The 22,241-nt window shown below is 41.5% G+C and overlaps 1 protein-coding gene across 4 annotated transcripts in view; it reads right to left on the bottom strand.

Annotated features, from left to right (window-relative positions):
* ATP8A1 (ATPase phospholipid transporting 8A1) overlaps positions 1 to 16,127 on the bottom strand; it is a 249,471-nt gene extending 233,344 nt beyond the window's left edge. For 2 of the 4 annotated variants that reach the window (XM_048848472.2, XM_048848473.2), the window contains exon 1: positions 15,886 to 16,127. In XM_048848472.2, the coding sequence (XP_048704429.1) occupies positions 15,886 to 15,934 (49 nt within the window). In that variant the 5' untranslated portion in view covers positions 15,935 to 16,127. The remainder of the gene's footprint in view (positions 1 to 15,885) is intronic. The other 2 variants (XM_048848471.2, XM_075127954.1) reach the window with 1 other exon arrangement.
* Between the last annotated feature and the right edge of the window lie 6,114 nt (positions 16,128 to 22,241).

Below are 22,241 nucleotides of genomic sequence, written 5' to 3'. Positions count from 1 at the left end.
ATTATTTGGTGCAACAACCATGTGGCTTTCTGAAATGTTTGGAGCTTTACAAAGTTACAGAACATAATATAATATCATTATTATTATTATTAATAGTACACCAGCGAAGAAATATTTTGGTTAATCTTTGCTAAATATATCTTTCTAGGGTTGATAGTGAAAATATCCTAACAGAAAAAAAAATCTAGTCAGATATCAAGTGCCTCAACTGAACAAACGAGGAAGACTAGCCTAAGGCCTTGTCTACACTAAAGGGAAAAGTTTATCTAAACTACACAATTTGAGTGACGTAAATAACGTAACTCAAATCGACTTAGCTTAGATCTACTTACGCGGAGTCCACACTAAGAGACATCAACTCCCCTTACTTTTCTTGATCATGTGGAGTACAGGAGTCAACAGGTGAGTGATTGGCGGTCGATTTAGCGGGTCTTCATTAAACCCACTAAATTGAACGCCAATGCATCCATCGCTGCAGTGTCGATCCTCCGGTAAGTGTAGACAAGCCCTAACTAACCTACAGCCATAAACAATAAAAATGATGGAATTGCCTTCTTTACTAGTAAATTAATAATAAAACCTCAGAACGCACATCACTACATACCTCTAGTTATACTGATCACATTCTTTCTACTCTACAACAGCTTTCCACATGAGCTTTTTAAGCTGCTACAAGCCAGTTTTTCTTTTTCACTGCACCCTGACCAATTTGCTTCAGCAAAAGAACAAAAAGTTAATAGCATAGTGATCTTCCTCTAGACAAACTCATTTATAATTTAGTGTTTACATATCTGTGTAATTAAAATTTATTAGCAGTTGAGCTCTTAATCTACATCTCTCTTAGCACCCAAAAGAGACGATTAGATCAAAGCAATTTGCCACAAACCATGCTTTCTGATTCCAGGGTACAAGTAAGAGATTTCTGGTTAAAGAAAAAAAAGACGTGAAAGAATTTTGGCTGTACAGCTGATGTAAAGATAGTTATCTGTCACTCTTGCAATGATATCTGTATCTTTATCTATCTATCTATACATACATACACACACACATATACCTATATCCCCTAAACCACTGCATACTAATTGCAGATTAATTCAGCAATTGAGTGGTGATAATTAAGCAATAAGACACAGAGGGAGCATTATTAGGCATGAATAAGGGGATAAAGCATCAAGAAACAATGATAATCCATCATAATGTATGCTTCATTATGTTTTACTAGAATTATAAAATGGCTTTACACAAATATTACCTAAAATATACTAGATGTATATTACCACCTGTTAATGTTTTTAATTTCAAATACATTAATCCATACCAATGAGCTCCACCTTCTTGTCAGTGAATGGTATACATTATCACCATACAGTTCAGTGTTTTGGCAGTAAATGCTTGAAGTTCTGCTCAGTAGCTCTGAGGAAACCTGCAGCTGAAGTTTCCACAGCACACAGTGGAGACAGGATAATAGTAATAACAATAAATTATTAAATTTAAATTAGATTCTATTCTGAAAAATGACATCAAAAGGCATTGTGGAATTTCCATTGTTAATTATCCCTCAAGAATTGCTTGTAAAATGGCAGAAGGCACAGTGGTTGGTGGAGTGGAAAATAATTGTAAGGATAGGCAAGTTCTACAGAATGATCCAGGTTGCATGATAAACTGGGTTAGTTAGTCCATTACTGTAATACTGTGTCCAGTTTTCATGTCCACATTTTTAAAAGAACATTGCTAATTTGGAAAAGGTTCAGAAAAGACCTACAAGAATAAAATGAGTTATGGAAGATTTGCCTTACAAACTCAAGAAGCCTCGGGTAGCCTGGCGGCCTTAGGGTATGCCTTTGACTTACAGTTCAAGAGATCCTGGGGTAGTTATGTCAGTGGAAGTAAAATTATTACCAGCTGAAGTTCTTTGGCCTGTGTTTCTAGAGGAGGTCAGACTAGATGATTAAAATAGTCCCTTCTGGATCTATGTAGTTTAAAAAAAGAAAAGGTAAGACAAGTGACTGAATCTATAAGTATCTATTAATAATGCTCTTTTAATGTAGTTTTTGTGTGTGTAATTACCTAGGTTTTAAAAAGTAAACTGAAAAAACAAGTTCCATTGTATGGCATCCATATCGGTCATCAGCGGGTTGGAACCCACAGATATACCTAAACACTTATAAAAAATGTTCTAGTTCTTTGTGTGTAATATATTTCTAGCATGAACTACATATACCATAAACCATCACTGTCAGGCAAACAGGTCTGCATTTACGCTCAGCAACAACGGCAGGTTGATGGCTGCTCAATGCGTATGCCCACAGCTGTGATCACTCCTGTACCTGCCTTGTTCCAGCCTTGTTCTAAGCCTCATTCCTATCCTGCTCCAGCCCTGCTTCCCTGCTTGCTCCCGACTCTGGCTCTGACCCCAACCCTTGGCTTGGCTCCTGGTCCCTGACTCCAGCTCAAACCACTAGGCCTGACCGCCACTGCTCTGACCACTAGGTATAACTGCCCATGCCTTGATTCTTGACAGTCACCTATCAATACAGATCATTCTCCAATCCACCTGCCCATTATGCGCCACAGACACCAGCATCTTGTGTCATGAATTTAACCACCAAATGCAGTCCAGCAGCTTAACCCTTGCGCATGTCAACTTCCTGCTATGGTCAAGATACCACACTTCATATCTTTCATAGATATTTAGATCAGAAGGGACCATTATGATCATCTAGTCCGACCTCCTGCACAACGCAGGCCACAGAATTTCACCCACCACTCCTGCAAAAAACCTCACACCTATATCTGTGCTATTGAAGTCCTCAAATCGTAGTTTAAAGACTTCAAGGAGCAGAGAATCCTCCAGCAAGTGACCCGTGCCCCATGCTACAGAGGAAGGCGAAAAACCTCCAGGGCCTCTTCCAATCTGCCCTGGAGGAAAATTCCTTCCCGACCCCAAATATGGCGATCAGCTAAACCCTGAGCATATGGGCAAGATTCATCAGCCAGATACTACAGAAAATTCTTTCCTGGGTAACTAAGATCCCACCCCATCTAATATCCCATCACAGGCCATTGGGCCTATTTACCATGAATATTTAGTTACCAAAACCATGTTATCCCATCATACCATCTCCTCCATAAACTTATCGAGTTTAATCTTAAAGCCAGATAGATCTTTTGCCTCCACTGCTTCCCTTGGAAGGCTATTCCAAAACTTCACTCCTCTGATGGTTAGAAACCTTTGTCTAATTTCTAGTCTAAATTTCCTGGTGGCCAGTTTATCTTAATCTTCATGGATGAAATTTACCTCTTTGTAGAGGGCCAACACAATGCTTATGCCTTACGGAATTTTACCCCATATGCACTCCAGAAACAGGACCATTCACTCATTTACTTGTGTGGTAGAAAGTCCAAAGTACTTTATTCTCTCTGACTGTACAATACCATTTATACTGTCCCTATTGACCATCCCAGTGCAAGTCAGATACAGACTATATATCCACTTTTTTCAACTCTATTGTACAAATATCAGCTGCTCATTTCAGAGGAACCTGTTATCATACCGAGCCAGTACAATACTCTAACGAGCAATACAGGAAAGAGCTGATGTATCTGCAGAATGTATTATTTTAATTTAGAATGATTTCAAAAATGTCGTAAATTCCAGACATGATATGAGCCTTCGGTCAAGAACAAGTCAGAGGGACAGTACAAAGGCTGATTCTGAAATGTGCAATATGATATTTTCCACATCTATGTTCATTTAAGAGACTAAGAAATTGGAATGATATTTGAATATTTATCTACCTCCCCTTATGTTAATTTCCATATATCATAGTTAAACTTAAAGGAAATACATTTTATTGGTTAATTTTCCCTTTTTATTTTTTAATGAAAAAGGGCCCCAAACAGAAGTTTAGGAGATCTTCAAAATACCCACTAGCCTACTTTCCACTAGCTACAGCTCATTCCCACACCTTTCCTTAAAATGTAGACATTAGGAGCTCACCAAGTTTAGAGCCTATTTCACAATGTCCTGCAGAGTTTGAGTTCTGCAATGCCACCAGCTCCTCTCCTCAGAGAGCTCCAAATGTCTTGCACTGTGTCAAGGTTCCTCCCCCACTCTGAACTCTAGGGTACAGATGTGGGGACCTGCATGAAAAACCTCCTAAGCTTATCTTTACCAGCTTAGGTCAAAACTTCCCCAAGGTACAAAATATTACACCCGTTATCCTTGGAATGGCCGCTACCACCACCAAACTAATACTGGTTACTGGGGAAGAGCTGTTTGGACGCGTCTTTCCCCCCAAAATACTTCCCAAAACCTTGCACCCCACTTCCTGGACAAGGTTTAGTAAAAAGCCTCACCAATTTGCCTAGGTGACTACAGACCCAGACCCTTGGATCTTAAGAACAATGAACAATCCTCCCAACACTTGCACCCCCCCTTTCCTGGGAAATGTTGGATAAAAAGCCTCACCAATTTGCATAGGTGACCACAGACCCAAACCCTTGGATCTGAGAACAATGAAAAAGCATTCAGTTTTTACAAGAAGACTTTTAATAAAAAATAGAAGTAAACAGAAATAAAGAAATCCCCCCTGTAAAATCAGGATGGTAGATATCTTACAGGGTAATTAGATTCAAAAACATAGAGAACCCCTCTAGGCAAAACCTTAAGTTACAAAAAAGATACACAGACAGAAATAGTTATTCTATTCAGCACAATGCTTTTCTCAGCCATTTAAAGAAACCATAATCTAACACATACCTAGCTAGATTACTTACTAAAAGTTCTAAGACTCCATTCCTGTTCTGTCCCTGGCCAAGACGACTACAGACAGACTCAAACCCTTTGTTTGTCTCCCTCCTCCCAGCTTTTGAAAGTATCTTGTCTCCTCATTGGTCATTTTGGTCAGGTGCCAGCGAGGTTACCTTTAGCTTCTTAACCCTTTACAGGTGAGAGGAGCTTTCCCCTGGCCAGGAGGGATTTCAAAGGGGTTTACCCTTCCCTTTATATTTATGACACACTGCCATGAAAATTTTAGCAGTTAAACAGGGTTTTCTCTCTCTCTCCACCATTTGTTCTCTTTGAGGTCTGCCTAAGCTTTACAATGAGATCATGCTACCATGCAGACTTCATAAAACACACAATGTCATAGCAAGCAAACACATTTTTTAAATAAATATCTTAAAGGTGACTATCTACCTATGCCCTAGTTTTTAAATGGTGTTTATCCACATGCAAAGTTTGAAATATCATAATCAATGTGATTTTCTTTTAGCTAGAGGGACTTCTCCCAAATAAAGTCTGACACTGATTAACACTTCAGTTTACATTTAGGCAGCCATAATTTAAGTTGGACTAAATTGCTTTCAATAAGTTTAAAAAAAGCCTCTAATGTACTCTGAAATTTCTTTTAGTTAAAAATAATTTCAAAGCAAAAAGTTATAAGAAGAGGAAAAAATATGGTTTATAATGAAAATATGGTTATATTAAATAAATATGGTTTATAATGAAACCTTCACTACAGAGTTGCTACTGCATAACTAAGGTAATTTTAAATTACCTGTAACTCAGACAATTTTACAAATTTTCTTCATACAAAAAAAGTTGAGTACCATCCTGCAACAAATCCAACTATTACAAACTTGTTTAAATTAAGATGACCATGAAATGGTGGAGTTCAGGATCCCGACAAAAGAAAGAAAGGAGAGCAGCAGAATACGGACCCTCGACTTCAGAAAAGCAGACTTTGACTCCCTCAGGGAAGTGATGGACAGGATCCTCTGGGAGGCTAATATGTGGGGAAAAGGAGTCCAGGAGAGCTGGCTGTATTTTAAAGAAGCCCTAGTGAGGGCACAGGAACAAACCATCCCGATGTGCAGAAAGAATAGCAAATATGGTAGGCAACCAGTTTGGCTTAACAGAGAAATCTTTGGTGAGCTTAAACACAAAACAGAAGCTTACAAGAAGTGGAAACTTGGGTAGATGACTAGGGAAAGGTATAAAAATATTGTTTAAGCATGCAGGGCTGTAATCAGGAAGGCCAAAGCACAATTGGAGTTGCAGCTAGCAAGGGATGTGAAAGGTTTCTACAGGTATGATAGCAACAAGAAGAAGGTTTGGGGAAAGTGTGGGACCCTTACTGAAGGGGGAGGCAACCTAGTGACAGATGATGTGGAAAAAGCTGAAGTACTCAATGCTTTTTTTGCCTCGGTTTTCACAGACAAGGTCAGCTCCCAGACTGCTACACTGGGCAGCACAGTATGGGGAGGAAGTGAGCAGCCCTCAGTCGTGAAAGAACAGGTTAAGAACTATTTAGAAAAGCTGGATATGCACAAGTCCATGGGGCCAGATCTAATGCATCCAAGGGTGCTGAGGGAGTTGGCTGATGTGATTGCAGAGCCACTGGCCATTATCTTTGAAAACTCGTGGTGATCAGGAGAAGTCCCTGATGACTGGAAAAAGGCAAATATAGTGCCCATCTTTAAAAAAGGGAAGAAAGAGAATCTGGGAAACTACAGACCGGTCAGCCTCACCTCAGTCCCCGGAAAAATAATGGAGGACCTCAAGGCATCCTTTTTGAAGCACTTGGAGGAGAGGAAGGTAATCAGGAACAGTCAACATGGATTCACCAACGGCAAGTCATGCCTGACCAACCTGATTACCCTATGAAGAGATGACTGGCTTCGTGGATATGGGGAAAGCGGTGGACATGATATACACGTTAACTTTAGCAAAGTTCTTGATACAGTCTTCCACAGTATTCTTGCCAGTAAGTTAAAGAAGTATGTATTGGATGAATGGACTGTACAGTGGCTAGAAAGCTGGCTAGATCGTCAGGCTCAACGGGTAGTGATCAACAGCTCAATGTCTAGTTGACAGCCGGTATAAAGCAGAGTGCCCAGGGGTTGATTTTGTTCAACATCTTCATTAATGATCTGGATGATGGGATGGATTGCACCCTCAGCAAGTTCGTGGATGACACTAAGCTGCGGGGAGAGGTAGATACACTGGAGGGTAGGGATAGGGTCCAGAGTGACCAAGACAAACTGGAGGATTGGGCCAAAAGAAATCTGATGAGGTAAACAAGGACAAGTGCAGAGTCCTGCACTTAGAATGGAAAAATCCCATACGCTGCTACAGGCTGTGGACTGACTGGCTAAGCAGCAGTTCTGCAGAAAAGGATCCGGTGATTACAGTGGACGAGAAGCTGGATATGAGTCAACAGTGTGCTCTTGTTACCAGGAAGGCTAGCGACATATTGGGCTGCATTAGTAGGAGCACTGCCAGCAGATCAAGAGAAGTAATTATTTCCCTCTATTCGGCACTGGTGAGGCCACATCTGGAGTACTGCATCCAGTTTTGGGCCCCCCACTACAGAAAGGATGTGGACAAACTGGAGATAGTCCAGTGGAGGGCAATGAAAATTATTAGGGGGCTAGGGCACATGACTTATGAAGAGAGGAAGAAAAGAAGAGTGAGGGGGAATTTTATAGCAGCTTTCACCTACCTGAAGGGGGGTTCCAAAGAGGATGGAGCAAGGCTGTTCTCAGTGGTGGCAGATGACAAAACAAGGAGCAATAGTCTCAAGTTGCAGTGGGGGAGGTCTAGGTTGGAAAAGCTATTTCACTAGGAGGGTGGTGAAGCACTGGGATGGGTTACCTAGGGAGGTGGTGGATTCTCCATCCTTAGAGGTTTTTAAGGCCCGGCTTGGCAAAGCCCTGGCTGGGATGATTTAGTTGGGGTTGGTCCTGCTTTGAGTGGGGGGGGAGAGGGGCTGGATTAGATGACCTTCTGAGGTCTCTTCCAACCCTAAACTTCTATGATTCTATGTTCTCTGTCATGTAGATGGTCAGCTATAGGCCTGGATGCAGCTACAGCAGCAGTTCTCAAGGAGGGGCCCATACCTCCTGCGGAGCTGCAAGTAGGTTTTAGGGGTCCTCCAAGCAAGGCTGGCATTAGACTCACTGGGGCCCAGGGCAGGAAGCCGAAGCCCCGCCGTGCAGAACTGAAGCCTGGGGCCACAAGCCCCGCCACCTAGAGTTGAAACCAAAGCCTGAGCAACTTAGCTTTGTGGGGCCTCCTGTGGCAGGGCCCCAAGCAACTGCCCTGCTTCCTATCCCGTAACACTGGCCCTGGCTTTTATAGGCACAGGTGAGCCATGGAATTTTTAAAGCATTTGGCCGGGGGCGGGGGGGGGGAGGGGAGCTCAGAAAGAAAAAGGCTGAGAGCAACGAGATAACTGAATGGGAGATCTTCGCATTGTGTACACACTAGGATTTTTATGAAATTTATCTACCACCTTTCTGAGGTTTCTTTTTTATTCTGCAGATTTAAAAATATAAAACTTGTCTCACATTGCAACAATTGTGTATTATGGACAGATCTTAAACTGAGATGAGCTAGGACATTCATATGTCATTCTCAACTATTTTTCTAAAACATAAACCACTTTCTGAATGCCTTTTTCATGACAGGATCATAAAAATCTACTTAATGTCATAGGAAGCCAGTCTACTAATCAATTTCTAAATAAACTTATAATTCATTGTAAAATAATCAAAAGCCTGTCAGTCTCAAATTTTACCAACATAAGAACGGCCATACTGGGTCAGAAAAAAGGTCCATCTAGCCCAGTATCCTGTCTTCCGACAATGGCCAATGCCAGGTGCCCCAGAGGCAATGGGCAGAACAAGTAATCATCAAGTGATCCATCCCCTGTCACCCATTCCAAGCTTCTGGCAAACAGAGGCTAGGGACACCATCCCTGTCCATCCTGGCTAGTAGCCATTGATGGACCTATCCTCCATGAATTTATCTAGTTCTTTTTTGAACCCTGTTATAGTCTTGGCCTTCACAACATCCTTTGGCAAGGAGTTCCACAGGTTGACTGTGTGTTGTGTGGAAAAAATACTGCCTTTTGTTTGTTTTAAACCTGCTACCTATTCATTTCATTTGGTGACACCCAGTTCTTGTATTATGAGAAGTAAATAACACTTCCTTATTTACTTTCTCCACACCAGTCATAGACCTCTGTCATATCGCCCCTTAGTCATCTCTTTTCCAAGCTGAAAAGCCCCAGTCTTATTAATCTTTCCACATATGGCAGCTGTTCCATACCCCTAATGATTTTTGTTGGCCTTTTCTGAACCTTTTCCAATTTCAACCTCTCTCTTTTGAGATAGGGCGATCACATCCACACACAGTATTCAAAATGTGAGCGTGCCATGGATTTATAGAGAGTCAATGATATTTTCTGTCTCATTATCTATCCCTTTCTGTTCACTTTTTTGACTGCCACTGCACACTGAGTGGATGTTTTCAGAGAACTATCCACGACTCCAAGATCTGTTTCTTGAGTGGTAACAGCTAATTTAGACCCCATCATTTTACATGTGTAGTTGGGATTATGTTTTCCAATGTGCAATACTTTGCATTTATCAACATAGAATTTCATCTGCCATTTTTTGTTGTCCAGTCACGCAGTTTTGAGAGATCCTTTTGTAGCACTTCACAGTCTGTCTGGGACTTAACTTTCTTGAGCAGTTTTGTATCATCTGCAAATTTTGCCACCTCACTGTTTACCCCTTTTTCAAGATCATTTATGAATATATTGAATAGGATTTATTGTGGGACACCATTACTTACCTCTTTCCATTCTGAAAACTGACCATTTATTTCTACTCTTTGTTTCCTATCTTTTAACCAGTTACCACTCCATGAGAGGACCTTAAGCTTACTTTGCTTAAGAGCCTTTGGTGAGGGACCTTGTCAAAGGCTTTCTGAAAATCTAAGTACACTATATCCACTGGATCCCGTTTGTCCACATGCTTGTTGACCCCCTCAAAGAATTCTAGTGGATTGGTGAGGTATGATTTCCCTTTACAAAAACCATGTTGACTCTTCCCCAACAAATTATGTTCATCTGTGTCTGACAATTTTGTTCTTTACTATAGTTTCAATTAGTTTGCCCAGTACTGAAGTCACATACACAAAGAAAATGTGGTTTTAGGAACGGGAGAAAATTCTCATAATAAAATAATCCTTTACTAAAAGTGCCTAATGTTTTGAAATCAAGCAAGTTTTATTTATATGTTTAATAGACTACAAAGGTAAAGAAAATGGTTTGCCCTCTACTTCTCACTAGTCTCCAAGTGAAAAAGGCTCCCTGGAAGCTAGATTAAACTTTCTTTGACCTTGCCTTTCCCCCCCCTTCATCCCCTCTAAAAATAACACAGACAAACCATTACAAAAATGTCTGCAAGAATTAAGTTACGGAAGTGAAACAAATGTAAAAGTGAAACAATTTAAAAAGTGAAACTAATCTGCGAGGAAACAATAAACAAATATATGATTGAAAGTGAAGAGTCAATTGTTCCAGGGAGAATTGGTTAATGAACAGTACAGATTAAAAAAAAACAAACAACCCAACAAAACAGAAATAGGTGACCCATCACCTCATATCCTCCCCTGCAAAAAGAAATATTGCAAAACTCCTTATTAAAGTTTGAGTTAGAATAGTTAAACAGATGTCTATCTAAGTTAAGGCAATCTACTTCCTATTTCATCTGACCATCAATAGGCTATCAGAAAAGAAATTCAGCACTGTTGGAGACTATGGATGAATGGAAAGCGGTCTCTCTTCTTTTTTGCATTTAGCTAATGCTAAGTCTACATTATAGCCTATGTCAGCGTAATTTCTGTCACTCAGGAGTGTGAATAAACCATCTCTCTGAGCAACATAAGTTACACCGACATAAGTGCTTGTGTACACAGCACTGTGTCAGTGGGAGAGCTTTGCCTGCTTCTGCTATTCATGGAGGTGGTTTTATTATGCCAATGAGAGAGCTCTCTCCCATCGGCACAGAGCATCTTCACCAAACACGTTTCAGCAGTGCAGCTGCATCTGTACAACTGCAGCACTGTACGTGTAGACATGCCCTAAGTAACGAAATATTCTGAAGCTCAGTTTACTAGTGATGCTAACCTCCTGTTGTCTGTGAGAAGGAAGAACATTATAATTTTCACACTCACAGTGGGAGTTGTGATGCTGCAACAGTAGTGCCTACTAGTCTGAGGGGGGGAGAGAAATTTCTGCAAGAAGCATCATTCTTATTCTCTAGATCAGCTAAATATATAGCCATAGCAAATTTAACGAGAGATGAATGATGCATTTTTAAACAAAGGTTTCCCTCCATGCCCATCCTTACATTCCTCAGCTGAAAGAAAAAGCATTTGCCACGAAGAAGTGCAGTCATATGCACTGAAAAAAATATGGTGGCAAATTCCAAAGTGTAGTTCTACTCTGAAAATTGAACATGCAAAAAAGGCACCTTTATATTTAAAATTATTTCCCCTGTATATCCAGAATAATAATTACTTCCTTTTCTGATACACACATTTTTACTACTTATTATTCCAGTTATTACTACAGAGACATCAAGTTAAGGGAGAGTGAGTTGGATACCACATCAACAAAACTGTTAACCAATGTGCAGTCTCTTTCTGAAGCATCAAACAGAAAGAACGCTGTGTGACTTTCAGGTCAGTTTGAAGAGGTGGAAGTTAAATAAGAAAAACAAAACATTTTTTATTTGTAAACAAGAACAGCAAATCTGGAAATTGTTGATAGATTGAAATGTAACATCTCATTCCATTTCAGGGTCACTTTAAGAAATGACAGGTTTCAGAGTAACAGCCGTGTTAGTCTGTATTCACAAAAAGAAAAGGAGTACTTGTGGCACCTTAGAGACTAACCAATTTATTTGAGCATAAGCTTTCGTGAGCTACAGCTCACTTCATCGGATGCCTTAGAGACTAACCAATTTATTTGAGCATAAGCTTTCGTGAGCTACAGCTCACTTCATCGGATGCATCCGATAAAGTGAGCTGTAGCTCACGAAAGCTTATGCTCAAATAAATTGGTTAGTCTCTAAGGTGCCACAAGTACTCCTTTTCTTTTTAAGAAATGACTGAGTGGATTCAGGATTTAGTTTAAACTGTTCTGAGATTAAGAATTAAGGTAGACAAAATGTAAGAGGATGGAAAAAAGGAAAAAGGAAAACTAGGAGGAGACAGAAGAAGTAACTCTACCCCACTATCTAGCTTTATGAGTTCCCAAATAGGTTTGGCCCAATTCTAAGTGCACTGCTTTGGAATCCAAACAACACTGAAAAAGATTCCAGGGTAAAAGTGGAGATGCTTCATCCTTAAAAAAAGGTGCATGCTTTTATTCTTGCTGTAGGATTAGTATAAACTTAAAAAAATAAAGTTAGCCTAATTTTGGTTAAGAAAATAACATTTTCATCTTATAGTTCATGGCCAGTAGAGAAAAGGCCCCAGTCAGCAAGTAAATGAAGGCGGTGAAATAGTAAGTAGTGTTACTTGTAGTATGGGAAGGATATATAGTTCCAAAAGTAAAAGTAAAAAAGGTGCAGTAACACCACAAAGAAAAGCTGTCTTAAAAGAAACAAGCCCAAACCTTCCCCGTGTTCTACTGATAAGCAAGGAGGTGGAGAAGATGATAAGAAAAGCAAGACCCTGGGGAAAAAAGGAGTCTGTGAATGTTATCTGGATTAAGACTGGAAATAAGTTTGAATTGTCTCAAATTGGTTTTTAGCTGAACTCAGTAATTGGCAATGACATCACTTGTTTGTTAAAGGGTATAAACAGTAAACTCTTACAGTGGTTTATTGCTAATACTTGCCTGACCACACTGGAGTAGACCAATATGGGTCTAAGCACCTCCGAGTTAAGCCTATTTGTAAGTATACTGATCACATGCTTCTACATATTGTTAGTTACTGTACTGGATGTGGTGACTGCTTATTGACAGGTTTCAGAGTTGCAGCCGTGTTAGTCTGTATTCGCAAAAAGAAAAGGAGTACTTGATGCATTCAGTGGAATGCATCCGATGAAGTGAGCTGTAGCTCACGAAAGCTCATGCTCAAATAAATTGGTTAGTCTCTAAGGTGCCACAAGTACTCCTTTTCTGATTGCTTATTGTAAAGCTGTTATACATGTTTAGAGCAACTGCATAAGATACCCTCTGGCCTTTGGATTTAATAAATAAATTTATGGTTAAATTAGTGTTTGGTGGTTTAAAAATTATCAGTATTAATAATTTCAAATATTATTACTACGTCCAACACTTGCCTTTAAGGAGGGAGCAGGGAATAACAAAAAGAAAACAAAGGAAAACCACACACTCAAGAACACTTTTCTTCCAAGGACTGAATGAAGAACTGGCAGACTTACCATGTTTCTACTCAACCCAAATGGTGATTCAGTTTCCATAGAATATAGCTGAAAACATTAGACATTGCTTAACTGAGGAGATTTTCACATAACATAGTTATACAGTATGCAAGATGTTAATATTAGGATCAGTTTTAAATACTCATTTTAGAAACTTAAAATGCAAGAATTACCCAAGCACCATTCATTCCTCCAATTTTGCCTTTTTACATAAGGACTCTCAGAAGGTAGTCTTACACCTGTCTTCCACAGTGCCTCACCTTGGGGAATCCTTCGGGAGCTGGGGCTGGGGCTTAAGCCCCTTTACACTAGCATACTGGAACCAGAATGAGGGCAAGGATCTCACTCTAGAATTGCTGGAAAGCTTCCTTTACAAATGTAGATGGATTCTATCACGATGTAAAAGACTTGCTTGTAAAAACTATTTGGAAACATAAGCTTGGTATGTGGTTCTAATTTGATTCAACCCTATCCACACTAGCCAAGCAAGCCATATTTGAAAATAATTTAGCTTGAACAATTTTCAAAAGCCAGTACAAATGACTCCACAACTAGTTTCACTATGTCACTGAGCCAAGAGAAGGAAAAGATACTAAATCTGGTCAATTTCTCTTTCTACTGTTGGCAAAGTAGCCACATAATGGTTCAAGAAGGAAAGTTTTTTGGTTTTGCTTAAAAAACAAAACAAGACAAGAAGTATAGTGTGCAGAGATATTAGAGAACTTACATTTTTCTGTATTTTTTCCTATTTGTACTTAGCTGTCAATGAAAATTAACATATTTGATAAAATATAGAAATAGTATAGTATTAGAAAATTAAAGAGGGCTAAATTGCACCACTAAACCTATCTCATACCCTGCGCCACCACAGGAGTAAACCAGAAAGGAATTGTGCTTCAGTATATCACAATTCTTCATCTGTTTCCCCTTTGCTCTGGATTGGAGTAAATTACTTCACACCTTTTCAGGGCTCATCTTATCCCCTACTCTCTTTATGTGCCTGGCCAGGTAAAGAACCTAGGAAGCAGCAGGTATAGCCAAGTCTTCTATCTATCTACTTGCTAGGGCAGGGAGAGAGATATTAGGACAGTAGACCCCGTTTCATCCAACCCTTCCCCAACCCACTACCCAAGCAATCTGAGCAGACCTTACTCAGACATGCAGGGAAATAAGGGCAGAGCCTTAATAATCTTTCTTACTCCTCTGCATGGCCAAGTAAGGGTTAGGGATAATCCAACCCATAGTGTGCAAAAGTCTGATTCAAATGTGAAATCCTACAACATATCCAAAGAAATTAAATGCAAATCTACAATAATGAAATGTTACTACCGCTCAAAGTTATAACTTTCACAGCAACCATGATTCAGTCTCACTGGCCAGAATACATGAACTTTCATGCTATATATAATACTAAATAATAATTTGTGTCCAAAATTACAGCTACTGTAGTAATCATAATTTTGATTTGTGTGTCAAGCCTAAAATATTGCATTAACACAGTTTTTACATTTATCATAATAAAAATGCACATCTTTCTTGTGATATATTGCTTTTATAAAGCGGTTCATTGTATTTTTAAACCTAGTGGCTAATGAATCCAAACTGAGCAAGATGCCCAATATCTACACAGTCCTGAACGTTCAGGCAAGTTGTGCCATAAATTCCTCTCATAATTTTTTGCACTAAGAATGACTGCATCCTTTGTCCCATGTATGAACTAACAGAATGCACATACCATCCTTTAAAGAATGAAAAAGTCAAGGTAATCAGCCATAACTCTTCAACAGGGTAACAGCATTCCCATTCATCTCCTGTTGCTCGGCATTGACATGGATAGACAACATACTCTGTGCAAAAGCCAGTGAGGTGAACAAGGAAAGTAAACAAGTTCATAATTTAAAGAAGGAAAATATTGCACTGAAGTTACATAATTCAGCCAGGCACCAAACCTACTACAAAAACAATGATGGCAACATGAACTGACTGCTGTTGTTTACTTACACAAATACTAGCTCTAAAGAACAATGAAAATACTTTTATTTTTTTTGCCAACTACCCAGAACACGTATCATAAAAACTCCCATTTTAGTGAAGAAATGGTATTCAGGTGGGACTGGATTTGGGGGGAGGGAGAGGCAGGCTTGGACAGCTGGCCCAGGGCTCTCCTCCTGCCAGGTGTGCGCTAGCTAGAGGGGGAAGCCGGGAGACATGAGGTGCGGGGGTAAGAGAGACAGACGCAGGAGGAGAGAGCAGTGAAAAAAGGAGGCGCACACGCAAAGCTGAGGCGAGTGGGCAGCAGAGGGGCAGGGAGAAGAGCGAGGCAGATGACAGACAAAAAACGAGCACGGGCGGCAGGTCTGCAGGTGGAGGGGGCATTCAGACACCGCGGTGATAGGCGTCACTGTACGAGCGTGGGCAGAGCGGAGCCCATTCAACAGCTAGCGCAGGGCACAAACCGCAGTCGGGCTCCAGCCGGGGGGAGCGGTTCTCCGCCTCACCCCTCCGCCGCCCCTCGGTGCAGCACCGCTCCAGCGGCCGCCGCTCAGCTCCCGACAGAGCGGGGACAAGGAGGCAGCTAAAGAGAGGCGTCCCCGGCGCAGCGCCCAGGGAGGGGCTGCGGTGGCACTCACCCTCCGCCCTGGAGCGGATCTCGGACACGGTTTTCTGCACCGCGGGCATCGTCGCTGGCTCGGAAAGGACGAAAACCGCTGCCTGCGCCGGGCTCGGCACCTGCCGCTGCTGCTGCCGCCCCCGAAGCCGTGCAGGTGCAGCGCTGTCCGGGGGCCCGCGCGGCCAGGGCCTGGCGGGGGAAGGGGAGACCGTTGGACCCTGTCTCACGCTGCGGTCGCGAGCCCCGAAAACCTGCAGTTAGCCAGACTGCTGCTGCTCGCAACTGACAGTAGCGGCGCTAGCGCTACTCTATCTCCCCCGCCCCGGAACGTACCAACTTCCAACCCCCCACCCCCACCCCGCCGCCAACAAGGGGTCCACTTCAGCGTCCAAGTCTCTCTGGCTGAGCAGGATGCGATCCTCAATAATGCAGGTACATGGGCTTCAGATGCTTCAGATCCAGAGGCAAGGATCACTGGTGGCCCCGTTCCGTCCCCCCCTGTGTTGGGAGAAATGGACTGTGCCGAGCCCTGGGCCGCTGCCCAACACGGCAAGGGAGCGGGGAACGCTGCGCTTCTGGGGGCTGCGGTCACAGTCCCGCTCTCGGGCCGCAGTCCAGGAGCAGCAGGAGCCCGTATGCCGAGGCAGGGCGCTGCTGGGCCCCCCAGGGAAGGAGCTCGGGGTCACGGGGCTCCACTAGGAGCAGCGCTGCCCTAAATCGCCATAGGCCCCACCCGCGATTGATCCACCGGTGGGCCCGCCGCAGCCCCTCCATATGCCGGGCCAAGGTCTGACCCACCCCGGGGAATTGCGCAGGCAAACCCGGAGAGTAACTGCAAGCGTGGACGAGTACAAACGGTTTAGCACCATCCCAACAACCGCGGCTTGGAGGGTTTAACCAGCCCTTCTGACATAACACTGGGACGGAAACGTGCTATGGGTAATTTTCCCAGGGTAGAGCAGCATGCCTGGTCAGCTGCTGCGTGTGACATGCCCTCGCACCTGGGCTTTTAGAGGGCAAAAAGAGCAGGTGGGGGTCTTGCTCGTCTGAAAAGAGGAACTCCCTCACTTTTCTTTGTTAATTATTTGTAACCCAGTGCCGGTGCTAGGCTGGGTGCTGGTCAAAATGTAGAGAAAGACACGGTCACACCTTGCAGAAGCTCAGGCTGAAGAAGAATGTTAAGCTGTCACAGGGATAGGAAGAAACATTTGTGCTTGCCTGTGTATCAGCCACACATTTCAAAGTTTTCAAAGAGTAGCAATCGTGTTAGTCTGTTTTCGCAAAAAGAAAAGGAGTACTTGTGGCACCTTAGAGACTAACCAATTATTTGAGCATAAGTTTTCGTGAGCTACAGCTCTCCCCCTTCCATAGTTACAGCTTCTCAAGCTTGGCCAGATGTGACATTAAGCCCTACGTGTGGGGGCTGACAGGAGGTTCAAGGAGTAGTTTCCTCAGCAGAGCAGTTTCACTCTGTTAGTTTGGTGCTAGCTTTGAACAACTGCAACAGGCAGAGGCAGACAGATGGCGTGTTGCAGAGATGTAAAGCAAATGGAGCCAGCTGATAGAAAAGGTAGTGATGGCATGTTGATGTTTATAGCCATTTCAGTAAGAGAGAAGAAGGAAGTAAAAAGCAGCAACTGGCCTAGAAAACGTGAGAGGATTTACTCTCAAAAGCACACTAAAGATCAGAATTATGTCTTGTAATCTATTTTATAATTATGCATATTGACTAGAGGAGACAATACTTCTGATCTAGTTTATGGGAACATTCATGGAGCTAGTAGATAAGTTGTTATATCAATTAAGAAACAAAGTCCTTTTTTTGGTAAACTAGGGTAAAATTTAATTTTATCCACATAATCAGTTAAGTAGTTGGACAAAAAAAAAAAAAGCTTCAGATACAGAATAAAGTGAATTGAATGGGGTTGGAGCCTCTCAGTCCACAAAAGTCAATTAGCCTTAACATGTATTGTTTCAGAATTAACCTATGGCTGGGGGCACGAGAGGAGAGTTTTGTTCTACACAAGAGGAAATTTGGATTAGGAATAATTGAATTTCATTCAGGCTTTAGGCTGCCAGCAGCAGTTTTGGCCACACTCCAAAAGAAAATGTGCTTCTTTACACTATCACTGTGCAGCAAACATACCGGAAAGACTGCTAGGTAACCATTTATTCATCCTCTTAACTAGAAGTAAGGGAAGGATATCTGGCACCGTCAAGGTTCCTTCCCCACTCTGAACGCTAGGGTACAGATGTGGGGACCTGCATGAAAAAACCTCCTAAGCTTATCTTTACCAGCTTAGGTCAAAACTTCCCCAAGGTACAAAATATTCCACCCTTTGTCTTTGGATTGGCCGCTACCACCAAACAAATACTGGTTACTGGGGAAGAGCTGTTTGGAAACGTCTTTCCCCCCAAAATACTTCCCAAAACCTTGCACCCCACTTCCTGGACAAGGTTTGGTAAAAAGCCTCACCAATTTGCCTAGGTGACTACAGACCCAGACCCTTGGATCTTAAGAACAGTGAACAATCCTCCCAACACTTGCACCTCCCCTTTCCTGGGAAATGTTGGATAAAAAGCCTCACCAATTTGCATAGGTGACCACAGACCCAAACCCTTGGATCTGAGAACAATGAAAAAGCATTCAGTTTTCTTACAAGAAGACTTTTAATAGAAATAGAAGTAAAGAAATCACCTCTGTAAAATCAGGATGGTAGATACCTTACAGGGTAATTAGATTAAAAAACATAGAGAATCCCTCTAGGCAAAACCTTAAGTTACAAAAAAGATACACAGACAGAAATAGTTATTCTATTCAGCACAATTCTTTTCTCAGCCATTTAAAGAAATCATAATCTAACACGTACCTAGTTAGATTACTTACTAAAAGTTCTAAGACTCCATTCCTGGTCTATCCCTGCAGAAACAGCATATAGACAGACTGAGACCCTATGTTTCTCTCCCTCCTCCCAGCTTTTGAAAGTATCTTGTCTCCTCATTGGTCATTTTGGTCAGGTGCCAGCGAGGTTACCTTTAGCTTCTTAACCCTTTACAGGTGAGAGGAGCTTTCCCCTGGCCAGGAGGGATTTCAAAGGGGTTTACCCTTCCCTTTATATTTATGACAGGCACTAAGAAAAAAAATCTTAATGTTAAGAAAATACAATCATGTACATCTCATGCACAGCTTTAACAAACACTGAACAACCACCGAAGGCCAGATTCAACAGGATCCCCCTCAAAGAACAGAAGTTTTATTTATTTTTTAATTGAAGCTCCCTAGAACCCTTCCAATAGTGACCATCCAGGAGAGGAAATGAATCAGCACATCTTCCAGACTGCATAAACAAACAGAGCCTGTCCCTGGGCAGGGAAGGTGGCGTGCCTGTGCTACTGCATCCCCATTCCAGAGACTTACTGGCAGAGCTGCCACCTAGAGAATGAATTTGTAATAAAATACAGGTGAACTGGGATATATGTAATATATGGACCAATTTGATAGATACATTGAGTGAGTTAGTTAAGGTCTTCTGTGCTCAAGGATACAGATCCTCAGCTACCAAGTTGAGCGCTAGTAAGCGGAGTTATAGCATTTTAGAACAGCTGAAGACCTGTCACCTTGTGTTTTAAAACCCATCTTTAAATCATGTTTCTTTAGTTTGATTAACTTAAGGTTTCCAGCTGGCCATCCAAGTCTGAACAATTAATCCTGTATCTTTTGCTCTCTTACTACTATTGTCCCTTCTACAGTGAAATCACCACAGCAAATCTAATTCTATGTACATTATATAATGCATTCAGGAGGTTATTGACTCATGAATGTTAAAAAGCACAAGACTCCATTATTTGTTTTTTTCCAGTCATTAGAGCTGTGAGATTCTTGTTTTAGTTTTCATGAGTTTTATTTAATCTTAACACACATACTCAAGCAAATTTTGTAACTGTGTTAGCCAAGCAAGTTTCATCGATTGGTTATGTAACAGACAAAACGATTTGTTAGTGTTGCATACACAGTTGACATCCAGACAAATAGTTTTGTAACTGCCCCTGTCCACTTGCAGCATGGCGTGAGAGGAAACCCAGTACTTATCTATCCACACTCTATTCCAAGATTTTCAGGGAGAGCCTCTTGCCTTTCTCGTTGCTTTTGTATAATTTGGGAATTGGCATGTGAGGTCTGGCCTGTGCCTCTGTAAATATCTTCAGATAATCAGGCAGCCTTCATCCTTTGATATCTCCACTCCTTTTCTGTTGCAGCAGATCCAGGAAAGGATGCTGCAACTTCTGAAAGCTCTTTTTGCTTCATTCTGGGGTCAAAATGCTGCAGAGTGCACTCTATTAGGGACCACACAAGGGATATGAATGGGGAGCCGGTCAACCAAATGGCCGTGAAAGGCCTCCACTTAAATAATCAGTAGACCATGTAAGAGGTTAGATTGAATCTGCTGAACTCTAGATACTGAGTTTCCCAGTCACTCCTTTGATGGACTTCAACTTGGGAGATATATGCTGAAGGTGACATGCAGCCAGGAGGAAAGTCAGAGTTTTTAAGAAACTAAATGATAGTTTTCCAAACAAGAGACACATTATACCCAACACTAGGTAACTACTTTGGACATCATTATGATGAATAAAGATAAATTACTCATAGGACTAGAAATTGGTGGGTGTCTAGGGACCAATGCAAACCAAGTATAGTCCCAATAAGTAACACACACTCACCTACCCTTCAAGAAGGGCTGTTTTCCCCAAAGATGAGGAAAATTGTGAGCAAAAAATTGATTAGGAGGAATAATTTAGGAAAACTGATAAAAACTGGGAGTTCTTTAAGAATTTATCAGATGGCTATAAAGCCACAAATCCATAATCAAGAAAGAACAGCTTTGACTAAAAGTCCATTCTGGTGCAGGAGCAAAGTGAAGGCAGAAATAAAAAAACCCCACACTATATAAAAGAAATGAGAATGGAGGGGGCCTGCTGGTATTAATTCTCAGAATATCAAAGAAATTCAAGAAGGTTGGAAGAGTGCTAATATTGTGCCAATATGCAAAGAGGCCAAGCAGAATGACCCAGTTAATGAGATGTTCTTCATAACATCTCAAAGCCTCTTATCCATCCACAGAGCAAAGAACTCATCCAAGCTTTCATCAGCTTGTGTCTTGATTACTGCATCATCCTTCTCTCTGGCATTGACAAGTGCAATCTTGCCACACTCATATCTGTTCAGAATGCTACTGCAAAGATAATTTTCTCAGCCCATTGCTTCGACCATGTCACCCTCCTCTTTGCCCCTGCTGGATCCCCCTTCTCTATTGAATCAAAAATAAGTATTCACTTTCAAAGCCCTTCACAGTCAATCCCCATCATCTCTCATTTGCTAATTGAGAGTGCTGCTCTCACCTCCAAATCAGCCCACAATGCTAGCCTCCATCGCCCACTTAAGTTTTCAAAAAAGCACCTTTGTACTTTTACCCAAGCTGTCTCACATGTTTGTGAGATGTTCCCTGTAAACATCTGCAAAGCTCTCTCACTACCTACTTTCAAATCCCTCTTCAAAACTTTTTCATGATGCCTAAAAAACCTGACAACAGTAAGGCTGCTGGTGCATTGAGGCCACTGCCTGTCGCACTTACAATACTGTCTTATTGTTTACTTGTACTCCTGTTTGTCTATATCCATTGGCTGTTTCTCTTGTCTTAGACTGTAAGCTCCTTGGGGCAGGGACCAATTTTTTGTTCTGTTTGTGTACAGCTTGTATTACAGTTGGGTCCTGGTCCATTAATAGGGCTCCTCTGCACAACAGTAATACAAAGAATAAATAATATAGGCCAGTCAAATTGACATCAATCCTAGGCAAAATAGAAAAGCTGATAAAGAATTAAAGGCGAGGAACATAATTAACTTCAGTAAAGATGGTTTTATGGAAAATACATCTCCAACAAAACTATTTCATTCTTTGATGAAGTTACAAGTTTGGTTGATAAAGATAACTGCAGAGATTTAATAGACTGTTGTAAAGTTTGAGTTAGGACCTCACAAGTTTCTGATTAAAAATATTACAACATACAATATCCATAGAGCACACATTAAATGGATTAAGAACTGACTAGCATATCTAAAAGAGCAGTTGTCTAATAGGGTTCACAGGGATCAGTGTTAGGCCCAATGCTATGTAATATTTTCATCAATAATCTGGAATATAAAAATCACTGCTGATAAAGTTTTCAGGTGATACAAAAATTGGTGGATTGGAAAGTGATGAGAACAGCAGTAGAGAGAGTTATCTGGATTGCGTGGAAAACTGCACCTATTCAAACACATGCATTTTAACACAGTCAAATGCAAAAAAGTTACACATCTAGGACACATCTAGGA

Source organism: Caretta caretta, chromosome 4 (genome assembly GCF_965140235.1).
Source record: "Caretta caretta isolate rCarCar2 chromosome 4, rCarCar1.hap1, whole genome shotgun sequence".
NCBI lineage: Eukaryota > Metazoa > Chordata > Testudines > Cheloniidae > Caretta > Caretta caretta.
Note: the sequence above shows the minus strand (reverse complement) of the source record. Positions and strands in the feature narration are given on the sequence as shown.